This window comes from Macrobrachium rosenbergii, chromosome 13 (assembly GCF_040412425.1).
Source record: "Macrobrachium rosenbergii isolate ZJJX-2024 chromosome 13, ASM4041242v1, whole genome shotgun sequence".
NCBI lineage: Eukaryota > Metazoa > Arthropoda > Malacostraca > Decapoda > Palaemonidae > Macrobrachium > Macrobrachium rosenbergii.
Window position 1 is genome coordinate 23,248,280 of NC_089753.1, and position 24,538 is coordinate 23,272,817.

The window sequence follows — 24,538 nt, forward strand, 5'->3', positions numbered from 1 at the left end:
TTAGCAGCGGGCAGTTGGTACCTTTTGTTGTCTCCTTGGTGTCAGCTTTTGTGCAGCATCCATATCAGGATGATGAAGAGGAATTAATAGGCAACGTTTTACTAGGCACAGATCCGTCTAAAGGGGAAATTTAAGATAGGAAAAAATTGATCGTAATCATATGGTACAGGGAAAAAATATGCTTAAACAAATCCCAACTACTACTACTACTATTACTAGTACATGCACGCATTCACAGAAGACTCTGAGTGGACGGAAATAGACCTTGGGAACACTAAAGCTGTGAGTTTCAAGAGTAATAAAGTGTGATGGTTTGGATTAAGTCGTCATGTACTTGGTACTGAATTGTAGTGGGTAATTTAGACTTTATAAATAGGAACAGTTGGAGGAGGCTCTTTAAAAAGATTGACCCCAACTGGGGGGTTAAACTAATAAGAGAAAGAGAAGAACTCATACTGTCAAATAATGCTTTCTATATTGTCTGTATTGAAGCAGACAAAAGTTCTCTAAAAGTATGTGAAAAGGCTTTTTTTTTGTGATTGGTAGAGTTTTCAATTTGTAGCACTAAAATGACTTGTAGATCATGATTTATGATGATGTAAGAGCTTGTAACCTAACAACACTGATAGGATCTGTGCCAACAGAAGAGTTATTTTCCAAAGAAAATATGAATACGATGGTTATTACTCACTGTGTATGTTGACTTTTAGTTTTCACTGTTGACTTCTTTGCTCTTGTCTGGTTGCCCTGAACACAACTTTGTTTTGTGTGATGTCTGTGTGTGGATCTTCCATACTGTGTGCATATGTTGTTACCTGGAGGTGATCTTTCCATCATGTGCTGGGTGTGTCCCAATGGTCGTCTATCTTTCATCTTTTCTTCCACAAGTACTTTTGTTAGTGTGTCATTCTGTGCATGTGTGATATTACCATGTCTGTGGCTGAGTTAGGAAGTCAAAGAAATTAATGTTGAGTAGTTATCTTGTGATGTGTTTGGGTTTATAACTGTGAATAGGTATGGATAATAAATGCTTATGAATCTGCATATTTTTATTGTTATTTTTGATTTGCAATAACTATAGTTCTATTGGTATCGCAGGTGCTATAATTGTAAAAAAATATGATACAGTAGATTGTACAAATGGCATGGCAATTTGAAGTTGACTAGAAAGAGGCCAGATCTGTGTTACATGTTAAGATATATAGAATTTCATTTGAAGGAAAACTGCAACTCAAATTGCCATTTGAGAGGAGATGTTTAGGTCTTCTTAATTGAAAGTTAGAACATAGCCAAACTTGTTTGGGTTCTTTGAAGCATCATACTGAGTGAGTCTGAAATTTTCTGGAGCAGATGGATGGGAAGAGGGAGCAGAGTATACTATAGCAGAAGATGATGTTGCACTATGAGAGGATGATGTTGCTGCTGAGGAAGACACTGATGAGGAGAATTTTCCTGACTGAGACGTTGCTGAGGAAGAGGTTGCACTATGTGATGAAGTAGATGGAGCAGGTCCTTTTGAGGAGGAAACTTCATTTGTTTCAAAACCAATTCCTTGTCCAGCACGGAAGTGAACTGTGCGTCGAGTTCCATCGTCATCTACTACAGTGTAAGTTCCCTTAACATTACCATCAGCATCTGCAGTCTCTGATCGTGAATACTGTTCAGAGTCAAAGGCAAAGTTATAGGAGGCATCAGCATTGGAATTAGCTAGTGGATCAATGAATGGGACTTCTCGCACAGGTGTAATCCTTCCTGTAGGCTGACCTGAAGGTGCACCAGGGACAATGGGACCTTTTGGAATGTGGGATCCTCAGCAATGAATCCAGTGTCAGAACCAGCTTGATATTGGATCTGTCGTCGTTGACCATCATCAGCAACAAAGGCAAAGTCTCCGTCAACATTGTTATTGGTGTCACCTGCTTCCTTCCTTGAATGACTGGATGTTTCATATCCAAAAGAATAACTTCCATCTGATCTCAACTGGCTGCGAGTATTAGCTTCTTGGAAATGTGGAGTTGAGGAAGAGGAGGGTCGAAGAGCAGAAGGAGATGGTTGTTGGCTAGAGGATGTGGTAATGGCAGAGCCTGGAGAAGAAGCAGATGGGGCAGCGTAAGTTAATACACCTGTGGTTCCTTGAGAGGCAGGTGTTTGACGAGTGATAGGTGTGGTTGAAGATGGGGCTCTTGGAAGATGATCTCCAGATGCAGTAAATCCTGTATTAGGTCCAGCTCGATAATTAACCCTTCTTCTGACGCCATCATCAGCAACAAAAGAAAACTGTCCCTGTACATTAAGGTTAGCATCAGCAGATTCTGAACGGGAGTGGTCACCAGCATTGAAAGAGAAAGAGTAAGAGCCATCATTGTTAGATGAGGTTTGTGAAGGGAAGATGTTCCAGTTGAACCGCCAGCAGCAGCAACGGGAGAAGAAGATGGTGGAGGAGATGCAGCAGGTGATGTGTAAGTTGTGACTGAGGGTGAGGTAGACAATGATGATCCTGAGAATGTACTTGCTGTGCCACTAGAGGAAATTCTGCTTGCTGAGGAGGAATGTCGAGTAGCTGCTGGAGTAGAGCCAGAAGATTGAGGAGTCTTAGGTGAGAGTGGAAGGTCATTGCCTTCTACAACGAAGCCAGTACCACGACCTGCAGTGTAAGAGTAGGTTCTTGTGATTCCATCATCGTCTGTGTAAGAGTAAGATCCTCGGACATTTCCAGTGGCATCACTTTGCTCTGATCTTGTTTGTCCTTCTTCAGCAAACTGGAAACCGTAAGAAGCATCAGCATTTGGGTTAGCGAGAGGATCAACAAAAGGTGGACGAGCCCTTGCAGCAGCATGGGCTGCATGAAAGTCAGGATGTGGTTGTGGGAGGTGAGCTCCAGTTGGGACAAAACCAGCCTCACCAGCTGTGTATTGAGATTCACAGAATGGCCGTCAGGGTCAACATAGCCAAACCTTCCTTTTGTTGACCAACCCTAGTAGACTTGGCACTCTCAAAGGCTCCTTTCCAGTGTCATAACCATACTTGTGAGTTCCATCTCTATGAAGGACGAAGTATTGAGAACGCCTTCCTGTTCCAACCTGAGGTATGTTGTATAAGCTGCATCTGGTGCAGGAGAACTGAGCGTGCTAACTGCCAGAGCAGCCAACACTGCCTGTAAATGAGATCGGCCAGAGTTTATTTTGTGCTTCACTTATAAACTGTAAAGTAATGTGGTGTCTGTCACTAGTGAAATTCTCTTGATGGTCTATTATGTTTGTAAGTCATACAGTTACTATGAAGTTGCTTAATCAAAGATGTTATTTAAATTATTTTCTTTTATATGATATTTTTGTGTACAAAGTTATGAGTAACGTCTCTAAGATTTACGTATTTCTTATATTTCCCAAAGATTTACGGATTTCTTATATTTCCCAAAGATTTACTGATTTCTTATATTTCCCAAAGATTTACGTATTTCTTATATTTCCCAAAGATTTACGGATTTCTTATATTTCCCAAAGATTTACGGATTTCTTATATTTCCCAATTAAAATTTTGCAGTTTTGGGCCGCTCTTTTGAGTATCACTTCCAAGAGTAACCATTGACAGTCCTTTAACCAATTAAACTTTGTGAATATTCCGTGTACATTAATAAAACATAACTAAAAATTTTACATACATGTTTATACACATTACATATACCCTGTATAAAATGTAAATATATATACTGTGTGTGTGTGTCTGTGACTGTGTAACTCTGGAGTCTTTTTCATGGCATCAACTGCCTCATCTATCTGAAGAGTAAATTTATCACACAATGCTTACGTTGCTGCAATTTATTCAAAATAATCTTAGTGGCATGAGTCTTAAACGGAGAAACAAATCCACAGTTATGTATTGGTGCATATTTATACAAAATAAATCTCTACAGATTTATTTTGTAAATATGTGCACGTATACGTACCTGTGGTTTTGTTTCTCCATTTCCCACATTATCAAAGAACCTTAAGCCTTTTCAAATGGCATCTGGAAACACCGTATAGAGGCTTCCTATTGCTTTTTACTCGATGGCCAAAGTGATATTATTTGTGTGGTGTCATTGAAGTTAAGTTCTTTTTGAGGATAAACTGGACGGTCGATAAAGCGTATAACATGAAGAACTTAGAGAGAGAGAGAGAGAGAGAGAGAGAGAGAGAGAGAGAGAGAGAGAGAGAGAGAGAGAGAACTTATCCTCGTCAAGTGATATTACCAAGGTAATCCAAGAGGCCATTCTGAGGATGGCCAGGAGGGCGGAATTCCTTCAAGCGATGCTGATGGCCCTCGAGTGAGTGAGTGAGGTGCCGTTGGAAGCCTTCGGATGCTTTTATAGCCAGAGGAGTCCCTGGAAGGGCATGAGGGCAGCAGCTGTACCTGGGAAGGGAGGTGGCTTCTTCACCTGCCCGAGGCCCGATGCCCAGATCCCCTCATACCCTGGAATGGCCAGTAAATAGATCACGCAGATCTTCCATGATGATACCTTTCTTCCCGTTTGAAATATTTGAGATGGATGAGGCTTGGAATTCGAGAGAGAGAGAGAGAGAGAGAGAGAGAGAGAGAGAGAGAGAGAGAGAGAGAGAGAGAGAGAGAGAGAGAACCCGTCGCCGTTTTCGTCTGATTTTTATTGTGATAAAGTCGGCCTCTTTGGTGTTTGTGTCTCAGCCCAGATATTAATATAAATAGTTTACTCGTTTCTGAATTTTAGTGGGGAAAAGGAGACCTTTTTTATGCCTTAAATTATGTTCATTCTCAGTGAAGAGATTTACACTTCACTCACAAATGTATGTTTACATATAAGTATGTGTGCGTGTATGTGCAATTAGAGTAGAGTAGTGTACAAAATCTAGGTACATATTGTGACTATTTGTATGAGGGAAAGAGTAAGGATTTCGATTGAGATGGTAATTAAAGTGACAAAGAGATGGACAGGGGAAGAGTGTAGATAAAGAAGAGAAATGGAGATCAAGTGTTTTCAGGGACAGTTGGAGGTCAAGATTAATACTACTGTTAAAAGCTGAATGTGGTATAGCTGGACCTAGATGAATGTTGCGACGGAGAGACAGAGAAAAGGAGGTAAAGGATGCATGGAATAAAAGGTTTGTATGATAGAGGTGTGAATATGGCTTTGAAACAAGTATGTGTTTCCTCCATGGCTATTTGATATTGATGGAGTGATGCTACAAGTGTAGGTAAAGGATATTTGATGCAATATGAAAGTTTTGAGATAAGGTATTGAGTCTCCGATGGAGTGTTGACTGGCATTTGTTTCCGTATTATATAGTACTGCACGACAGAAGTGAAGAGCAGCTGGCAAAAGTATGAAAGGTTTTAAGGCGGTATTAAGAGGATCAAGTTGAGGCTAAATGGGAATAAAAGAAAGGTTAAGGGGATAAATGGAAACCAGGAGATGGAGTTCGAACGTTGATATACATTGAAGAACAGAAGCAGTTCAATTGTTTATGTATTTGGGAGCAGGAGACAATAAGTGACTTACAGAATAGGCGAATAAGTGGAGATACTAAGGAAGTCAGTGTTTGAACATCTCAGGTAATTGACTAGCTTCTCCTTTGTGGAAGGGAAATTTAGATGTTGAATTCTCTCTCTCTCTCTCTCTCTCTCTCTCTCTCTCTCTCTCTCTCTCTCTCTCTCTCTCAAGTTTGCATCGTATGATTGACGAAGGACGTGCTGGCGAAGTCCTTGTGGGAAACAATTTTGATAAACTGTGTTTTCCTTGGATGGAAGGAACGCTTGAGCTGCATAACATGACCCTCAGGGAAGGTGTTCTGTGGACGGGCAGGATTTGTCCCCAAAAAACTTGCCGAGTTTCTCTCGATTTTCTTTTTCTTTAGCATTTCCTCCTCTTGTTGTTTGCATAAGATCAAAATATGATTATTAGTGCATATGGCATTGTGTCTCCTTTAGATTTGCTGATGTTGCAAAGCATGTCGCAAACATATGTTGCTATGAATGAAAATATTTGTTATATTGTTAATGGTAACAGGCATTTCAGTCAGTTGGTAACAGTGTGGATGTAATAATTAAGTAGGTCCGTGTCATGTAGAAATTGACAGCATTTATGTGTCAGAAATGAATAATTAAAAGCATAATTTGTCAGTTATGCAGTTTGTGCATAAAATGTAATTTGACTTTTCCCCCTAAAAGAAATTTTAAGCAACAAGTTTCTTGAATAAGATCAGCTGTATTGATATTTGGGAAAGGGCTGGCTTCTGCGGCCATTGTGACACAATTGTACTTCAGTTCTGTTGAGAATGGGCGTTCATACAATGCAAGAAGACAATAATGATAAATATTCTTGAAAATCTTTTTTTAACTCATTCGACTTTGTTTCAGTGATGTCCATATTGCATTCGAATTTCTGTGCTGGTTCACTGTGGTGTTTGCCCTATCCCAGAAAGAACAAGAATTCTGAAAAAACTTTTTCCCCATAATGAGGTTCTGTTTAGGAGAAACCATTCCAGTCAGTGACGGAGAATAATGAAAATTGTTCATTCTCTGTGAACATAAAGTTTGTTGTGATTTTATTGTGACTGGAAGATCCTTGTTGCTTCTGTCCAAAATGATTGTCGTCTTGACTGAATGTTGGCCAACCCGTTAGAATGTTTCGTTTGCTGTCAGGTGTTGTACCATATCAAGTGTCTTGTCAACATTTGCCCGGCCCTGGTATGGTAAAAGGTCTGGATCGTCTGGAATTGTTCCGCTTTGGTCTGTGTCCTTTGTTGTTCGTCGATAACGAAAACCGACGAAATAACTCAGGAATTTAGTAGGTATTTAGCAGCTGACTTGTATAAAATTGATCAAGAATGGATTGCATCTTTTTTCCTGTTAACATGGAGAGGCGTGTTTGGCAGTATCTGTGCACTGGTCAAGATTTCTTTTATGCCACCAGTGACTGTACAGTAGACTTAATTTTCCGCTAGAAAATGATTGAAGTGAGCTGAAATGTTGTTGACTAAGATTAAACTGTAGCATTATTAATTTATACTGCAATTTGGATGAACTTGTGGGTAATTTTATCAGATGGTTATCAGACCTCTATGACACGGGAGGAATTTGCAGCCCATATAAAATATAATTATAATAAAAACTATAATTGTAATCAAATATGCATTTGAACATGGCAGTGTAACATATACAGTATATGATATTGAATGAATTTATCAGCTGTTCTCATATGCAGCTGTTTAATGTTTATTGAGATTGAATGAACTCAAGAGGTAATCATGATTAAAAGTTATTAATGTGTATTTGCATTGCTTATGGAGGTTCCTTTCTTATTTGATTTTGAAGAGGAAGATTAAGGAAACATATGATTATAGGAAATGTTACTGCTCGTTTCTGTAGAGCAATAAAGAATTGGATGACAGTGACGAGAGAGAGAGAGAGAGAGAGAGAGAGAGAGAGAGAGAGAGAGAGAGAGAGAGAGAGAGAGATGATTGGAACAGCTAGGGTTATTGATACTAGAAAAATGTTACGGTATTTGTCAACATAATCGTGAGATTATTTCGAAGTATTTTATTTTTAGATGTAAATAATCCTTGATTCGGGTTCATGTAGGGTTATGTTGCTAGTTCCACGCCCACCTTTCTTGACCCCATCACAGCTGGGTTGGCTCAGTATTCCGGGAGAGATCTACGGACCTAACAACTGTGAGCTGTGTCAAGTTGCTGTAACTGGCTAGTAAATGAAAGAAGAAATTCCAGCATGTGAGCAGGTTTGAACACGCAGCAGAGATGCTGTGAGTTACATTTACAGCACTTCATTAGCAGCGGGCAGTTGGTACCTTTTGTTGTCTCCTTGGTGTCAACTTTTTGCGGCAGCCATATCAGGATAATGAAGTGGAATTAATAGCCAATGTTTTATCAGGCACAGATCCGTCTAAAGGGGAAATTTAAGATAGGAAAAAATTGATCGTAATCATATGGTACAGGGAAAAAATATGCTTAAACAAATCCCAACTACTACTACTACTACTATTACTAGTACATGCATGCATTCACAGAAGACTCTGAGTGGACGGAAATAGACCTTGGAAACACCAAAGCTGGGAGTTTCAGGAGTAATAAGGTGTGATGGTTTAGATTAAGTCGTCATGTACTTGGTACTGAATTGTAGTGGGTAATTTGGACTTTATAAATAGGAACAGTTGGAGGAGGCTCTTTAAAAAGATTGACCCCAACTGGGGTGTTAAACTAATAAGAGAAAGAGAAGAATTCATACTGTCAAATAATGCTTTCTATATTGTCTGTATTGGAGCAGACAAAGGTTCTCTAAAAGTATGTGAAAAGGTTTTTTTTTGTGATTGGTAGAGTTTTCAGTTTGTAGCACTAAAATGACTTGTAGATCATGATTTATGATGAAGTAAGAGCTTGTAACCTAACAACACTGATAGGATCTGTGCCAACAGAAGAGTTATTTTCCAAAGAAAATATGAATACGATGGTTATTACTCACTGTGTATGTTGACTTTTAGTTTTCACTGTTGACTTCTTTGCTCTTGTCTGGTTGCCCTGGACACAACTTTGTTTTGTGTGATGTCTGTGTGTGGATCTTCCATACTGTGTGCATATGTTGTTACCTGGAGGTGATCTTTCCATCATGTGCTGGGTGTGTCCCAATGGTCGTCTACCTTTCATCTTTTCTTCCACAAGTAGTTTTGGTAGTGTGTCATTCTGTGCATGTGTGATATTACTATGTCTGTGGCTGAGTTAGGATGTCAAAGAAATTAATGTTGAGTAGTTATCTTGTGATGTGTTTGGGTTTATAACTGTGAATAGGTATGGATAATAAATGCTTATGAATCTGCATATTTTTATTGTTATTTTTGATTTGCAATAACTATAGTTCTATTGGTATCGCAGGTGCTATAATTGTAAAAAAATATGATACAGTAGATTGTACAAATGGCATGGCAATTTGAAGTTGACTAGAAAGAGGCCAGATCTGTGTTACATGTTAAGATATATAGAATTTCATTTGAAGGAAAACTGCAACTCAAATTGCCATTTGAGAGGAGATGTTTAGGTCTTCTTAATTGAAAGTTAGAACATAGCCAAACTTGTTTGGGTTCTTTGAAGCATCATACTGAGTGAGTCTGAAATTTTCTGGAGCAGATGGATGGGAAGAGGGAGCAGAGTATACTATAGCAGAAGATGATGTTGCACTATGAGAGGATGATGTTGCTGCTGAGGAAGACACTGATGAGGAGAATTTTCCTGACTGAGACGTTGCTGAGGAAGAGGTTGCACTATGTGATGAAGTAGATGGAGCAGGTCCTTTTGAGGAGGAAACTTCATTTGTTTCAAAACCAATTCCTTGTCCAGCACGGAAGTGAACTGTGCGTCGAGTTCCATCGTCATCTACTACAGTGTAAGTTCCCTTAACATTACCATCAGCATCTGCAGTCTCTGATCGTGAATACTGTTCAGAGTCAAAGGCAAAGTTATAGGAGGCATCAGCATTGGAATTAGCTAGTGGATCAATGAATGGGACTTCTCGCACAGGTGTAATCCTTCCTGTAGGTTGACCTGAAGGTGCACCAGGGACAATGGGACCTTTTGGAATGTGGGATCCCTCAGCAATGAATCCAGTGTCAGAACCAGCTTGATATTGGATCTGTCGTCGTTGACCATCATCAGCAACAAAGGCAAAGTCTCCGTCAACATTGTTATTGGTGTCACCTGCTTCCTTCCTTGAATGACTGGATGTTTCATATCCAAAAGAATAACTTCCATCTGATCTCAACTGGCTGCGAGTATTAGCTTCTTGGAAATGTGGAGTTGAGGAAGAGGAGGGTCGAAGAGCAGAAGGAGATGGTTGTTGGCTAGAGGATGTGGTAATGGCAGAGCCTGGAGAAGAAGCAGATGGGGCAGCGTAAGTTAATACACCTGTGGTTCCTTGAGAGGCAGGTGTTTGACGAGTGATAGGTGTGGTTGAAGATGGGGCTCTTGGAAGATGATCTCCAGATGCAGTGAATCCTGTATTAGGTCCAGCTCGATAATTGACCCTTCTTCTGACGCCATCATCAGCAACAAAAGAAAACTGTCCCTGTACATTAAGGTTAGCATCAGCAGATTCTGAACGGGAGTGGTCACCAGCATTGAAAGAGAAAGAGTAAGAGCCATCATTGTTAGATGAGGTTTGTGAAGGGGAAGATGTTCCAGTTGAACCGCCAGCAGCAGCAACGGGAGAAGAAGATGGTGGAGGAGATGCAGCAGGTGATGTGTAAGTTGTGACTGAGGGTGAGGTAGACAATGATGATCCTGAGAATGTACTTGCTGTGCCACTAGAGGAAATTCTGCTTGCTGAGGAGGAACGTCGAGTAGCTGCTGGAGTAGAGCCAGAAGATTGAGGAGTCTTAGGTGAGAGTGGAAGGTCATTGCCTTCTACAACGAAGCCAGTACCACGACCTGCAGTGTAAGAGTAGGTTCTTGTGATTCCATCATCGTCTGTGTAAGAGTAAGATCCTCGGACATTTCCAGCGGCATCACTTTGCTCTGATCTTGTTTGTCCTTCTTCAGCAAACTGGAAACCGTAAGAAGCATCAGCATTTGGGTTAGCGAGAGGATCAACAAAAGGTGGACGAGCCCTTGCAGCAGCATGGGCTGCATGGAAGTCAGGATGTGGTTGTGGGAGGTGAGCTCCAGTTGGGACAAAACCAGCCTCACCAGCTGTGTATTGGAGATTCACAGAATGGCCGTCAGGGTCAACATAGCCAAACCTTCCTTTCTGTTGACCAACCCTAGTAGACTTGGCACTCTCAAAGGCTCCCTTTCCAGTGTCATAACCATACTTGTGAGTTCCATCTCTATGAAGGACGAAGTATTGAGAACGCCTTCCTGTTCCAACCTGAGGTATGTTGTAAGCTGCATCTGGTGCAGGAGAACTGAGCGTGCTAACTGCCAGAGCAGCCAACACTGCCTGTAAATGAGATCGGCCAGAGTTTATTTTGTGCTTCACTTATAAACTGTAAAGTAATGTGGTGTCTGTCACTAGTGAAATTCTCTTGATGGTCTATTATGTTTGTAAGTCATACAGTTACTATGAAGTTGCTTAATCAAAGATGTTATTTAAATTATTTTCTTTTATATGATATTTTTGTGTACAAAGTTATGAGTAACGTCTCTAAGATTTACGTATTTCTTATATTTCCCAAAGATTTACGGATTTCTTATATTTCCCAAAATTTACTTTTCTTATATTTCCCAAAGATTTACGTATTTCTTATATTTCCCAAAGATTTACGGATTTCTTATATTTCCAAAGATTTACATTTCTTATATTTCCAATTAAAATTTTGCAGTTTTATTCCGCTCTTTTGAGTATCACTTCCAAGAGTAACCATTGAAAAAACCAATTAAACTTTGTGAATATTCCGTGTACATTAATAAAACATAACTAAAAATTTTACATACATGTTTATACACATTACATATACCCTGTATAAAATGTAAATATATATATGTGTGTGTGTCTGTGACTGTGTAACTCTGGAGTCTTTTTCATGGCATCAACTGCCTCATCTATCTGAAGAGTAAATTTATCACACAATGCTTACGTTGCTGCAATTTATTCAAAATAATCTTAGTGGCATGAGTCTTAAACGGAGAAACAAATCCACAGTTATGTATTGGTGCATATTTATACAAAATAAATCTCTACAGATTTATTTTGTAAATATATGCACGTATACGTACCTGTGGTTTTGTTTCTCCATTTCCCACATTATCAAAGAACCTTAAGCCTTTTCAAAGGGCATCTGGAAACACCGTATAGAGGCTTCCTATTGCTTTTTACTCGATGGCCAAAGTGATATTATTTGTGTGGTGTCATTGAAGTTAAGTTCTTTTTGAGGATAAACTGGACGGTCGATAAAGCGTATAACATGAAGAACTTAGAGAGAGAGAGAGAGAGAGAGAGAGAGAGAGAGAGAGAGAGAGAGAGAGAGAGAGAGAGAGAGAGAGAGAGAGAGAGAGAGAGAGAGAGAGAGATGCCAACTTATCCTCGTCAAGTGATATTACCAAGGTAATCCAAGAGGCCATTCTGAGGATGGCCAGGAGGGCGGGATTCCTTCAAGCGATGCTGATGGCCCTCGAGTGAGTGAGTGAGGTGCCGTTGAAAGCCTTCGGATGCTTTTATAGCCAGAGGAGTCCCTGGAAGGGCATGAGGGCAGCAGCTGTACCTGGGAAGGGAGGTGGCTTCTTCACCTGCCCGAGGCCCGATGCCCAGATCCCCTCGTACCCTGGAATGGCCAGTAAATAGATCACGCAGATCTTCCATGATGATACCTTTCTTCCCGTTTGAAATATTTGAGATGGATGAGGCTTGGAATTCGAGAGAGAGAGAGAGAGAGAGAGAGAGAGAGAGAGAGAGAGAGAGAGAGAGAGAGAGAGAGAGAGAACCCGTCGCCGTTTTCGTCTGATTTTTATTGTGATAAAGTCGGCCTCTTTGGTGTTTGTGTCTCAGCCCAGATATTAATATAAATAGTTTACTCGTTTCTGAATTTTAGTGGGGAAAAGGAGACCTTTTTTATGCCTTAAATTATGTTCATTCTCAGTGAAGAGATTTACACTTCACTCACAAATGTATGTTTACATATAAGTATGTGTGTGTGTGTGTATGTGCAATTATAGTAGATTAGTGTACAAAATCTAGGTGCATATTGTGACTATTTGTATGAAGGAAAGAGTAAGGATTTCGATTGAGATGGTAATTAAAGTGACAAAGAGATGGACAGGGGAAGAGTGTAGATAAAGAAGAGAAATGGAGATCAAGTGTTTTCAGGAAGCTGAATGTGGTATAGCTGGACCTAGATGAATGTTGCGACGGAGAGACAGAGAAAAGGAGGTAAAGGGTGTATGGAATAAAAGGTTTGTATGATAGAGGTGTGAATATGGCTCTGAAACAAGTATGTGTTTCCTCCATGGCTATTTGATATTGATGGAGTGATGTAACAAGTGTAGGTAAAGGATATTTGACGCAGTATGAAAGTTTTGAGATAAGGTATTGAGTCTTCGATGGAGTGTTGACTGGCATTTGTTTCCGTATTATATAGTACTGCACGACAGAAGTGAAGAGCAGCTGGCAAAAGTATGAAAGGTTTTAAGGCGGTATTAAGAGGATCAAGTTGAGGCTAAATGGGAATAAAAGAAAGGTTAAGGGGATAAATGGAAACCAGGAGATGGAGTTCGAACGTTGATATACATTGAAGAACAGAAGCAGTTCAATTGTTTATGTATTTGGGAGCAGGAGACAATAAGTGACTTACAGAATAGGCGAATAAGTGGAGATACTAAGGAAGTCAGTGTTTGAACATCTCAAGTAATTGACTAGCTTCTTCTTTGTGGAAGGGAAATTTAGATGTTGAATTCTCTCTCTCTCTCTCTCTCTCTCTCTCTCTCTCTCTCTCTCTCTCTCTCTCTCTCTCTCTCTCTCTCTCTCTCAAGTTTGCATCGTATGATTGACGAAGGACGTGCTGGCGAAGTCCTTGTGGGAAACAATTTTGATATACTGTGTTTTCCTTGGATGGGAAGGAACGCTTGAGTTGCATAACATCACCCTCGGGGAAGGTGTTCTGTGGACGGGCAGGATTTGTCCCCAAAAAACTTGCCGAGTTTCTCTCGATTTTCTTTTTCTTTAGTATTTCCTCCTCTTGTTGTTTGCATAAGATCAAAATATGATTATTAGTGCATGTGGCATTGTGTCTGCTATAGATTTGCTGATGTTGCAAAGCATGTTGCAAACATATGTTGCTATGAATGAAAATATTTGTTATATTGTTAATGGTAACAGGCATTTCAGTCAGTTGGTAACAGTGTGGATGTAATAATTAAGTAGGTCCGTGTCATGTAGAAAATGACACAGCATTTATGTGTCAGAAATGAATAATTAAAAGCATAATTTGTCAGTTATGCAGTTTGTGCATAAAATGTAATTTGACTTTTCCCCCTCAAAGAAATTTTAAGCAACAAGTTTCTTGAATAAGATCAGCTGTATTGATATTTGGGAAAGGGCTGGCTTCTGCGGCCATTGTGACACAATTGTACTTCAGTTCTGTTGAGAATGGGCGTTCATACAATGCAAGAAGACAATAATGATAAATATTCTTGAAAATCTGGCTGTAAGTCATTCGACTTTGTTTCAGTGATGTCCATATTGCATTCGAATTTCTGTGCTTGTTCACTGTGGTGTTTGCCCTATCGCAGAAAGAACAAGAATTCTGAAAAAAGTTTTTCCCTAGAATGAGGTTCTGTTTAGGAGAAACCATTCCAGTCAGTGACGGAGAATAATGAAAATTGTTCATTCTCTGTGAACATAAAGTTTGTTGTGATTTTATTGTGACTGGAAGATCCTTGTTGCTTCTGTCCACAATGATTGTCGTCTTGACTGAATGTTGGCCAACCCGTTAGAATGTTTCGTTTGCTGTCAGGTGTTGTACCATATCAAGTGTCTTGTCAACATTTGCCCGGCCCTGGTATGGTAAAAGGTCTGGATCGTCTGGAATTGTTCCGCTTTGGTCTGTGTCCTTTGTTGTTCGTCGATAACGAAAACCGACGAAATAACTCAGGAATTTAGTAGGTATTTAGCAGCTGACTTGTATAAAATTGATCAAGAATGGATTGCATCTTTTTCCTGTTAACATGGAGAGGCGTGTTTGGCAGTATCTGTGCACTGGTCAAGATTTCTTTTATGCCACCAGTGACTGTACAGTAGACTTAATTTTCCGCTAGAAAATGATTGAAGTGAGCTGAAATGTTGTTGACTAAGATTAAACTGTAGCATTATTAATTTATACTGCAATTTGGATGAACTTGTGGGTAATTTTATCAGATGGTTATCAGACCTCTATGACACGGGAGGAATTTGCAGCCCATATAAAATATAATTATAATAAAAACTATAATTGTAATCAAATATGCATTTGAACATGGCAGTGTGACATATACAGTATATGATATTGAATGAATTTATCAGCTGTTCTCATATGCAGCTGTTTAATGTTTATTGAGATTGAATGATCTCAAGACGTAATCATGATTAAAAATTATTAATGTGTATTTGCATTGCTTATGGAGGTTCCTTTCTTATTTGATTTTGAAGAGGAAGATTAAGGAAACATATGATTATAGGAAATGTTACTGCTCGTTTCTGTAGAGCAATAAAGAATTGGATGACAGTGACAGAGAGAGAGAGAGAGATGAGAGAGAGAGAGAGAGAGAGAGAGAGAGAGAGAGAGAGAGAGAGAGAGAGAGATTTGGAACAGCTAGGGTTATTGATACTAGAAAAATGTTACGGTATTTGTCAACATAATCGTGAGATTATTTCGAAGTATTTTATTTTTAGATGTAAATAATCCTTGATTCGGGTTCATGTAGGGTTATGTTGCTAGTTCCACGCCCACCTTTCTTGACCCCATCACAGCTGGGTTGGCTCAGTATTCCGGGAGAGATCTACGGACCTAACAACTGTGAGCTGTGTCAAGTTGCTGTAACTGGCTAGTAAATGAAAGAAGAAATTCCAGCATGTGAGCAGGTTTGAACACGCAGCAGAGATGCTGTGAGTTACATTTACAGCACTTCATTAGCAGCGGGCAGTTGGTACCTTTTGTTGTCTCCTTGGTGTCAACTTTTTCGGCAGCCATATCAGGATGATGAAGTGGAATTAATAGCCAATGTTTTATCAGGCACAGATCCGTCTAAAGGGGAAATTTAAGATAGGAAAAAATTGATCGTAATCATATGGTACAGGGAAAAAATATGCTTAAACAAATCCCAACTACTACTACTACTATTACTAGTACATGCATGCATTCACAGAAGACTCTGAGTGGACGGAAATAGACCTTGGGAACACACAAAGCTGTGAGTTTCAGGAGTAATAAAGTGTGATGGTTTAGATTAAGTCGTCATGTACTTGGTACTGAATTGTAGTGGGTAATTTAGACTTTATAAAATAGGAACAGTTGGAGGAGGCTCTTTAAAAGATTGACCCCAACTGGGGGTTAAACTAATAAGAGAAAGAGAAGAATTCATACTGTCAAATAATGCTTTCTATATTGTCTGTATTGGAGCAGACAAAGGTTCTCTAAAAGTATGTGAAAAGGTTTTTTTTTTTGTGATTGGTAGAGTTTTCAGTTTGTAGCACTAAAATGACTTGTAGATCATGATTTATGATGAAGTAAGAGCTTGTAACCTAACAATACTGAGAGGATCTGTGCCAATGGAAAAGTTATTTGCCAAAGAAAATATGAATACGATGGTTATTACTCACTGTGTATGTTGACTTTTAGTTTTCACTGTTGACTTCTTTGCTCTTGTCTGGTTGCCCTGGACACAACTTTGTTTTGTGTGATGTCTGTGTGTGGATCTTCCATACTGTGTGCATATGTTGTTACCTGGAGGTGATCTTTCCATCATGTGCTGGGTGTGTCCCACTGGTCGTCTACCTTTCATCTTTTCTTCCACAAGTACTTTTGTTAGTGTGTCATTCTGTGCATGTGTGATATTACTATGTCTGTGGCTGAGTTAGGATGTCAAAGAAATTAATGTTGAGTAGTTATCTTGTGATGTGTTTGGGTTTATAACTGTGAATAGGTATGGATAATAAATGCTTATGAATCTGCATATTTTTATTGTTATTTTTGATTTGCAATAACTATAGTTCTATTGGTATCATAGGTGCTATAATTGTAAAAAAATATGATACAGTAGATTGTACAAATGGCATGGCAATTTGAAGTTGACTAGAAAGAGGCCAGATCTGTGTTACATGTTAAGATATATAGAATTTCATTTGAAGGAAAACTGCAACTCAAATTGCCATTTGAGAGGAGATGTTTAGGTCTTCTTAATTGAAAGTTAGAACATAGCCAAACTTGTTTGGGTTCTTTGAAGCATCATACTGAGTGAGTCTGAAATTTTCTGGAGCAGATGGATGGGAAGAGGGAGCAGAGTATACTATAGCAGAAGATGATGTTGCACTATGAGAGGATGATGTTGCTGCTGAGGAAGACACTGATGAGGAGAATTTTCCTGACTGAGACGTTGCTGAGGAAGAGGTTGCACTATGTGATGAAGTAGATGGAGCAGGTCCTTTTGAGGAGGAAACTTCATTTGTTTCAAAACCAATTCCTTGTCCAGCACGGAAGTGAACTGTGCGTCGAGTTCCATCATCATCTACTACAGTGTAAGTTCCCTTAACATTACCATCAGCATCTGCAGTCTCTGATCGTGAATACTGTTCAGAGTCAAAGGCAAAGTTATAGGAGGCATCAGCATTGGAATTAGCTAGTGGATCAATGAATGGGACTTCTCGCACAGGTGTAATCCTTCCTGTAGGTTGACCTGAAGGTGCACCAGGGACAATGGGACCTTTTGGAATGTGGGATCCTCAGCAATGAATCCAGTGTCAGAACCAGCTTGATATTGGATCTGTCGTCGTTGACCATCATCAGCAACAAAGGCAAAGTCTCCGTCAACATTGTTATTGGTGTCACCTGCTTCCTTCCTTGAATGACTGGATGTTTCATATCCAAAAGAATAACTTCCATCTGATCTCAACTGGCTGCGAGTATTAGCTTCTTGGAAATGTGGAGTTGAGGAAGAGGAGGGTCGAAGAGCAGAAGGAGATGGTTGTTGGCTAGAGGATGTGGTAATGGCAGAGCCTGGAGAAGAAGCAGATGGGGCAGCGTAAGTTAATACACCTGTGGTTCCTTGAGAGGCAGGTGTTTGACGAGTGATAGGTGTGGTTGAAGATGGGGCACTTGGAAGATGATCTCCAGATGCAGTGAATCCTGTATTAGGTCCAGCTCGATAATTAACCCTTCTTCTGACGCCATCATCAGCAACAAAAGAAAACTGTCCCTGTACATTAAGGTTAGCATCAGCAGATTCTGAACGGGAATGGTCACCAGCATTGAAAGAGAAAGAGTAAGAGCCATCATTGTTAGATGAGGTTTGTGAAGGGGAAGATGTTCCAGTTGAACCACCAGCAGCAGCAGCGGGAGAAGAAGATGGTGAAGGAGATGCAGCAGGTGATGTGTAAGTTGTGACTGAGGGTGAGGTAGACAGTGAAGATCCTGAGAATGTACTTGCCGTACCACTAGAGGAAATTCTGCTTGCTGAGGAGGAACGTCGAGTAGCTGCTGGAGTAGAGCCAGAAGATTGAGGAGTCTTAGGTGAGAGTGGAAGGTCATTGCCTTCTACAACAAAGCCAGTACCACGACCTGCAGTGTAAGAGTAGGTTCTTGTGATTCCATCATCGTCTGTGTAAGAGTAAGATCCTCGGACATTTCCAGCGGCATCACTTTGCTCTGATCTTGTTTGTCCTTCTTCAGCAAACTGGAAACCGTAAGAAGCATCAGCATTTGGGTTAGCGAGAGGATCAACAAAAGGTGGACGAGCCCTTGCAGCAGCATGGGCTGCATGGAAGTCAGGATGTGGTTGTGGGAGGTGAGCTCCAGTTGGGACAAAACCAGCCTCACCAGCTGTGTATTGGAGATTCACAGAATGGCCGTCAGGGTCAACATAGCCAAACCTTCCTTTCTGTTGACCAACCCTAGTAGACTTGGCACTCTCAAAGGCTCCCTTTCCAGTGTCATAACCATACTTGTGAGTTCCATCTCTATGAAGGACGAAGTATTGAGAACGCCTTCCTGTTCCAACCTGAGGTATGTTGTAAGCTGCATCTGGTGCAGGAGAACTGAGCGTGCTAACTGCCAGAGCAGCCAACACTGCCTGTAAATGAGATCGGCCAGAGTTTATTTTGTGCTTCACTTATAAACTGTAAAGTAATGTGGTGTCTGTCACTAGTGAAATTCTCTTGATGGTCTATTATGTTTGTAAGTCATACAGTTACTATGAAGTTGCTTAATCAAAGATGTTATTTAAATTATTTTCTTTTATATGATATTTTTGTGTACAAAGTTATGAGTAACGTCTCTAAGATTTACGTATTTTTTATATTTCCCAAAGATTTACGGATTTCTTATATTTCCCAAAGATTTACGGATTTCTTATATTTCCCAAAGATTTACGTATTTTTATATTTCCCAAAGATTTACGGATTTCTTATATTTCCCAAAGATTTACGGATTTCTTATATTTCCCAATTAAAATTTTGCAGTTTTGGGCCGCTCTTTTGAGTATCACTTCCAAGAGTAACCATTGACAGTCCTTTAACCAATTAAACTTTGTGAATATTCCGTGTACATTAATAAAACATAACTAAAAATTTTACATACATGTTTATACACATTACATATACCCTGTATAAAATGTAAATATATATATAAAATGTGTGTGTCTGTGACTGTGTAACTCTGGAGTCTTTTACATGGCATCAACTGCCTCATCTATCTGAAGAGTAAATTTATCACACAATGCTTACGTTGCTGCAATTTATTCAAAATAATCTTAGTGGCATGAGTCTTAAACGAGAAAACAAATCCACAGTTATGTATTGGTGCATATTTATACAAAATAAATCTCTACAGATTTATTTTGTAAATATGTGCCATATACGTACCTGTGGTTTTGTTTCTCCATTTCCCACATTATCAAAGAACCTTAAGCCTTTTCAAAAGGGCATCTGGAAACACCGTATAGAGGCTTCCTATTGCTTTTTACTCGATGGCCAAAGTGATATTATTTGTCTGGTGTCATTGAAGTTAAGTTCTTTTTGAGGATAAACTGGACGGTCGATAAAGATAACATGAAGAACTTAGAGAGAGAGAGAGAGAGAGAGAGAGAGAGAGAGAGAGAGAGAGAGAGAGAGAGAGAGAGATGCCAACTTATCCTCGTCAAGTGATATTACCAAGGTAATCCAAGAGGCCATTCTGAGGATGGCCAGGAGGGCGGAATTCCTTCAAGCGATGCTGATGGCCCTCGAGTGAGTGAGTGAGGTGCCGTTGGAAGCCTTCGGATGCTTTTATAGCCAGAGGAGTCCCTGGAAGGGCATGAGGGCAGCAGCTGTACCTGGGAAGGGAGGTGGCTTCTTCACCTGCCCGAGGCCCGATGCCCAGATCCCCTCGTACCCTGGAATGGCCAGTAAATAGATCACGCAGATCTTCCATGATGATACCTTTCTTCTCGTTTGAAATATTTGAGATGGATGAGGCTTGGAATTCGAGAGAGAGAGAGAGAGAGAGAGAGAGAGAGAGAGAGAGAGAGAGAGAGAGAGAGAGAGAGAGAGAGAGAGAACCCGTCGCCGTTTTCGTCTGATTTTTATTGTGATAAAGTCGGCCTCTTTGGTGTTTGTGTCTCAGCCCAGATATTAATATAAATAGTTTACTCGGTTCTGAATTTTAGTGGGGAAAAGGAGACCTTTTTTATGCCTTAAATTATGTTCATTCTCAGTGAAGAGATTTACACTTCACTCACAAATGTATGTTTACATATAAGTATGTGTGTGTGTATGTGCAATTATAGTAGATTAGTGTACAAAATCTAGGTGCATATTGTGACTATTTGTATGAAGGAAAGAGTAAGGATTTCGATTGAGATGGTAATTAAAGTGGCAAAGAGATGGATATGGGAAGAGTGTAGACAAAGAAGAGAAATGGAGCTCAAGTGTTTTGAGGGACAGTTGGAGGTCAAGATTAATACTACTGTTAAAAGGTGTATGTGGTATAGCTGGACCTAGATGAATGTTGCGACGGAGAGACAGAGAAAAGGAGGTAAAGGATGTATGGAATAAAAGGTTTGTATGATAGAGGTGTGAATATGGCTCTGAAACAAGTATGTGTTTCCTCCATGGCTATTTGATATTGATGGAGTGATGTAACAAGTGTAGGTAAAGGATATTTGACGCAGTATGAAAGTTTTGAGATAAGGTATTGAGTCTTCGATGGAGTGTTGACTGGCATTTGTTTCCGTATTATATAGTACTGCACGACTGAAGTGAAGAGCAGCTGCCAAAACTATGAAAGGTTTTAAGGCGTTATTAAGAGGATCAAGTTGAGGCTAAATGGGAATAAAAGAAAGGTTAAGGGGATAAATGGAAACCAGGAGATGGAGTTCGAACGTTGATATACATTGAAGAACAGAAGCAGTTCAATTGTTTATGTATTTGGGAGCAGGAGACAATAAGTGACTTACAGAATAGGCGAATAAGTGGAGATACTAAGGAAGTCAGTGTTTGAACATCTCAAGTAATTGACTAGCTTCTTCTTTGTGGAAGGGAAATTTAGATGTTGAATTCTCTCTCTCTCTCTCTCTCTCTCTCTCTCTCTCTCTCTCTCTCTCTCTCTCTCTCTCTCTCTCTCTCTCAAGTTTGCATCGTATGATTGACGAAGGACGTGCTGGCGAAGTCCTTGTGGGAAACAATTTTGATAAATTGGGTTTTCCTTGGATGGAAGGAATGCTTGAGCTGCATAACATCACCCTCAGGGAAGGTGTTCTGTGGACGGGCAGGATTTGTCCCCAAAAAACTTGCCGAGTTTCTCTCGATTTTCTTTTTCTTTAGCATTTCCTCCTCTTGTTGTTTGCATAAGATCAAAATATGATTATTAATGCATATGGCATTGTGTCTGCTATAGATTTGCTGACATTGCAAAGCATGTTGCAAACATATATTGCTATGAATGAAAATATTTGTTATATTGTTAATGGTAACAGGCATTTCAGCCAGTTGGTAACAGTGTGGATGTAATAATTAAGTAGGTCCGTGTCATGTAGAAAATGACACAGCGTTTATGTGTCAGAAATGAATAATTAAAAGCATAATTTGTCAGTTATGCAGTTTGTGCATAAAATGTAATTTGACTTTTCCCCCTCAAAGAAATTTTAAGCAACAAGTTTCTTGAATAAGATCAGCAGTGTTGATATTTGGGAAAGGGCTGGCTTCTGCGGCAACTGTGACACAATTGTACTTCAGTTCTGTTGAGAATGGGCGTTCATACAATGCAAGAAGACAATAATGATAAATATTCTTGAAAATCTGGCTGTAAGTCATTCGACTTTGTTTCAGTGATGTCTATATTGCATTCGAATTTATATGCTGATTCACTGTGGTGTTTGCCCTATCCCAGAAAGAACAGTATTCTGAAAAAAAAGTTTTTCCCCAGAATGAGGTTCTGTTTAGGAGAAACCATTCCAGTCAGTGACGTAGAAAATGAAAATTGTTCATTCTCTGTGAACGTAAAGTTTGTTGTTATTTTATTGTGACTGGAAGATCCTTGTTGCTTCTGTCCAAAATGATTGTCGTCATGACTGAATGTTGGCCAACCCGTTAGAATGTTTCGTTTGCTGTCAGGTGTTGTGCCATATCAAGTGTCTTGTCAACATTTGCCCGGCCCTGGTATGGTAAAAGGTCTGGATCGTCTGGAATTGTTCCGCTTTGGTCTGTGTCCTTTGTTGTTCGTCGATAACGAAAACCGACGAAATAACTCAGGAATTTAGTAGGTATTTAGTAGCTGACTTGTATAAAATTGATCAAGAATGGATTGCATCTTTTTTCCTGTTAACATGGAGAGGCGTGTTTGGCAGTATCTGTGCACTGGTCCAGATTTCTTTTATGCCACCAGTGACTGTACAGTAGACTTAATTTTCCGCTAGAAAATGGTTGAAGTTAGCTGAAATGTTGTTGACTAAGATTAAACTGTAGCATTATTAATTTATATATACTGCAATTTGGATGAACATGTGGGTAATTTTATCAGATGGTTATCAGACCTCTATGACACAGGAGGAATTTGCATCCCATATAAAATATAATTGTAATAAAAAATATAATTGTAATCAAATATGCATTTGAACATGGCAGTGTGACATATACAGTATATGATATTGAATGAATTTATCAGCTGTTCTCATATGCAGCTGTTTAATGTTTATTGAGACTGAATGAACTCAAGAGGTAATCATGATTAAAAGTTATTAATGTGTATTTGCATTGCTTATGGAGGTTCCTTTCTTATTTGATTTTGAAGAGGAAGATTAAGGAAACATATGATTATAGGAAATGTTACTGCTCGTTTCTGTAGAGCAATAAAGAATTGGATGACAGTGACGAGAGATGACAGATGAGAGAGAGAGAGAGAGAGAGAGAGAGAGAGAGAGAGAGAGAGAGAGATATGATTGGAACAGCTAGGGTTATTGATACTAGAAAAATGTTACGGTATTTGTCAACATAATCGTGAGATTATTTCGAAGTATTTTATTTTTAGATGTAAATAATCCTTGATTCGGGTTCATGTAGGGTTATGTTGCTAGTTCCACGCCCACCTTTCTTGACCCCATCACAGCTGGGTTGGCTCAGTATTCCGGGAGAGATCTACGGACCTAACAACTGTGAGCTGTGTCAAGTTGCTGTAACTGGCTAGTAAATGAAAGAAGAAATTCCAGCATGTGAGCAGGTTTGAAGGCGCAGCAGAGATGCTGTGAGTTTTTACAGCACTTCATTAGCAGCGGGCAGTTGGTACCTTTGTTGTCTCCTTGGTGTCAACTTTTGCGGCAGCCATATCAGGATGATGAAGTGGAATTAATAGCCAATGTTTTATCAGGCACAGATCCGTCTAAAGGGGAAATTTAAGATAGGAAAAAATTGATCGTAATCATATGGTACAGGGAAAAAATATGCTTAAACAAATCCCAACTACTACTACTACTATTACTAGTACATGCATGCATTCACAGAAGACTCTGAGTGGACGGAAATAGACCTTGGGAACACCAAAGCTGTGAGTTTCAGGAGTAATAAAGTGTGATGGTTTAGATTAAGTCGTCATGTACTTGGTACTGAATTGTAGTGGGTAATTTAGACTTTATAAATAGGAACAGTTGGAGGAGGCTCTTTAAAAAGATTGACCCCAACTGGGGTGTTAAACTAATAAGAGAAAGAGAAGAATTCATACTGTCAAATAATGCTTTCTATATTGTCTGTATTGGAGCAGACAAAGGTTCTCTAAAAGTATGTGAAAAGGTTTTTTTTTGTGATTGGTAGAGTTTTCAGTTTGTAGCACTAAAATGACTTGTAGATCATGATTTATGATGATGTAAGAGCTTGTAACCTAACAACACTGATAGGATCTGTGCCAACAGAAAAGTTATTTGCCAAAGAAAATATGAATACGATGGTTATTACTCACTGTGTATGTTGACTTTTAGTTTTCACTGTTGACTTCTTTGCTCTTGTCTGGTTGCCCTGAACACAACTTTGTTTTGTGTGATGTCTGTGTGTGGATCTTCCATACTGTGTGCATATGTTGTTACCTGGAGGTGATCTTTCCATCATGTGCTGGGTGTGTCCCAATGGTCGTCTATCTTTCATCTTTTGTTCCGCAAGTAGTTTTGTTAGTGTGTCATTCTGTGCATGTGTGATATTACTATGTCTGTGGCTGAGTTAGGATGTCAAAGAAATTAATGTTGAGTAGTTATCTTGTGATGTGTTTGGGTTTATAACTGTGAATAGGTATGGATATTAAATGCTTATGAATCTGCATATTTTTATTGTTATTTTTGATTTGCAATAACTATAGTTCTAATGGTATCACAGGTGCTATATT

General features: G+C 39.5%; 3 protein-coding genes and 1 pseudogene across 13 annotated transcripts in view; 1 reads left to right on the forward strand and 3 right to left on the reverse strand.

The window, feature by feature from the left end:
- LOC136845024 (longitudinals lacking protein, isoforms H/M/V-like) overlaps positions 1-24,538 on the forward strand; it is a 345,912-nt gene that overhangs the window by 221,300 nt on the left and 100,074 nt on the right. The window lies entirely within an intron of this gene.
- Positions 1,206-4,252, reverse strand: LOC136844631 (uncharacterized; annotated as a pseudogene).
- On the reverse strand, positions 8,836-12,146 carry LOC136844632 (uncharacterized). Its single transcript, XM_067113910.1, has 2 exons — positions 12,057-12,146; positions 8,836-10,956 (listed from the first exon to the last, which is right to left on the reverse strand). The coding sequence occupies exons 1-2, from the start codon at positions 12,075-12,077 to the stop codon at positions 9,067-9,069; spliced, it is 1,911 nt and encodes a 636-aa protein (XP_066970011.1). The 5' UTR covers positions 12,078-12,146; the 3' UTR covers positions 8,836-9,066.
- Positions 16,832-19,869, reverse strand: LOC136844633 (uncharacterized). The gene is given in 3 exon segments (XM_067113911.1): positions 16,832-17,426; positions 17,429-18,770; positions 19,849-19,869. Coding segments are annotated over 3 exon segments (1,908 nt in total). The 3' UTR covers positions 16,832-16,881.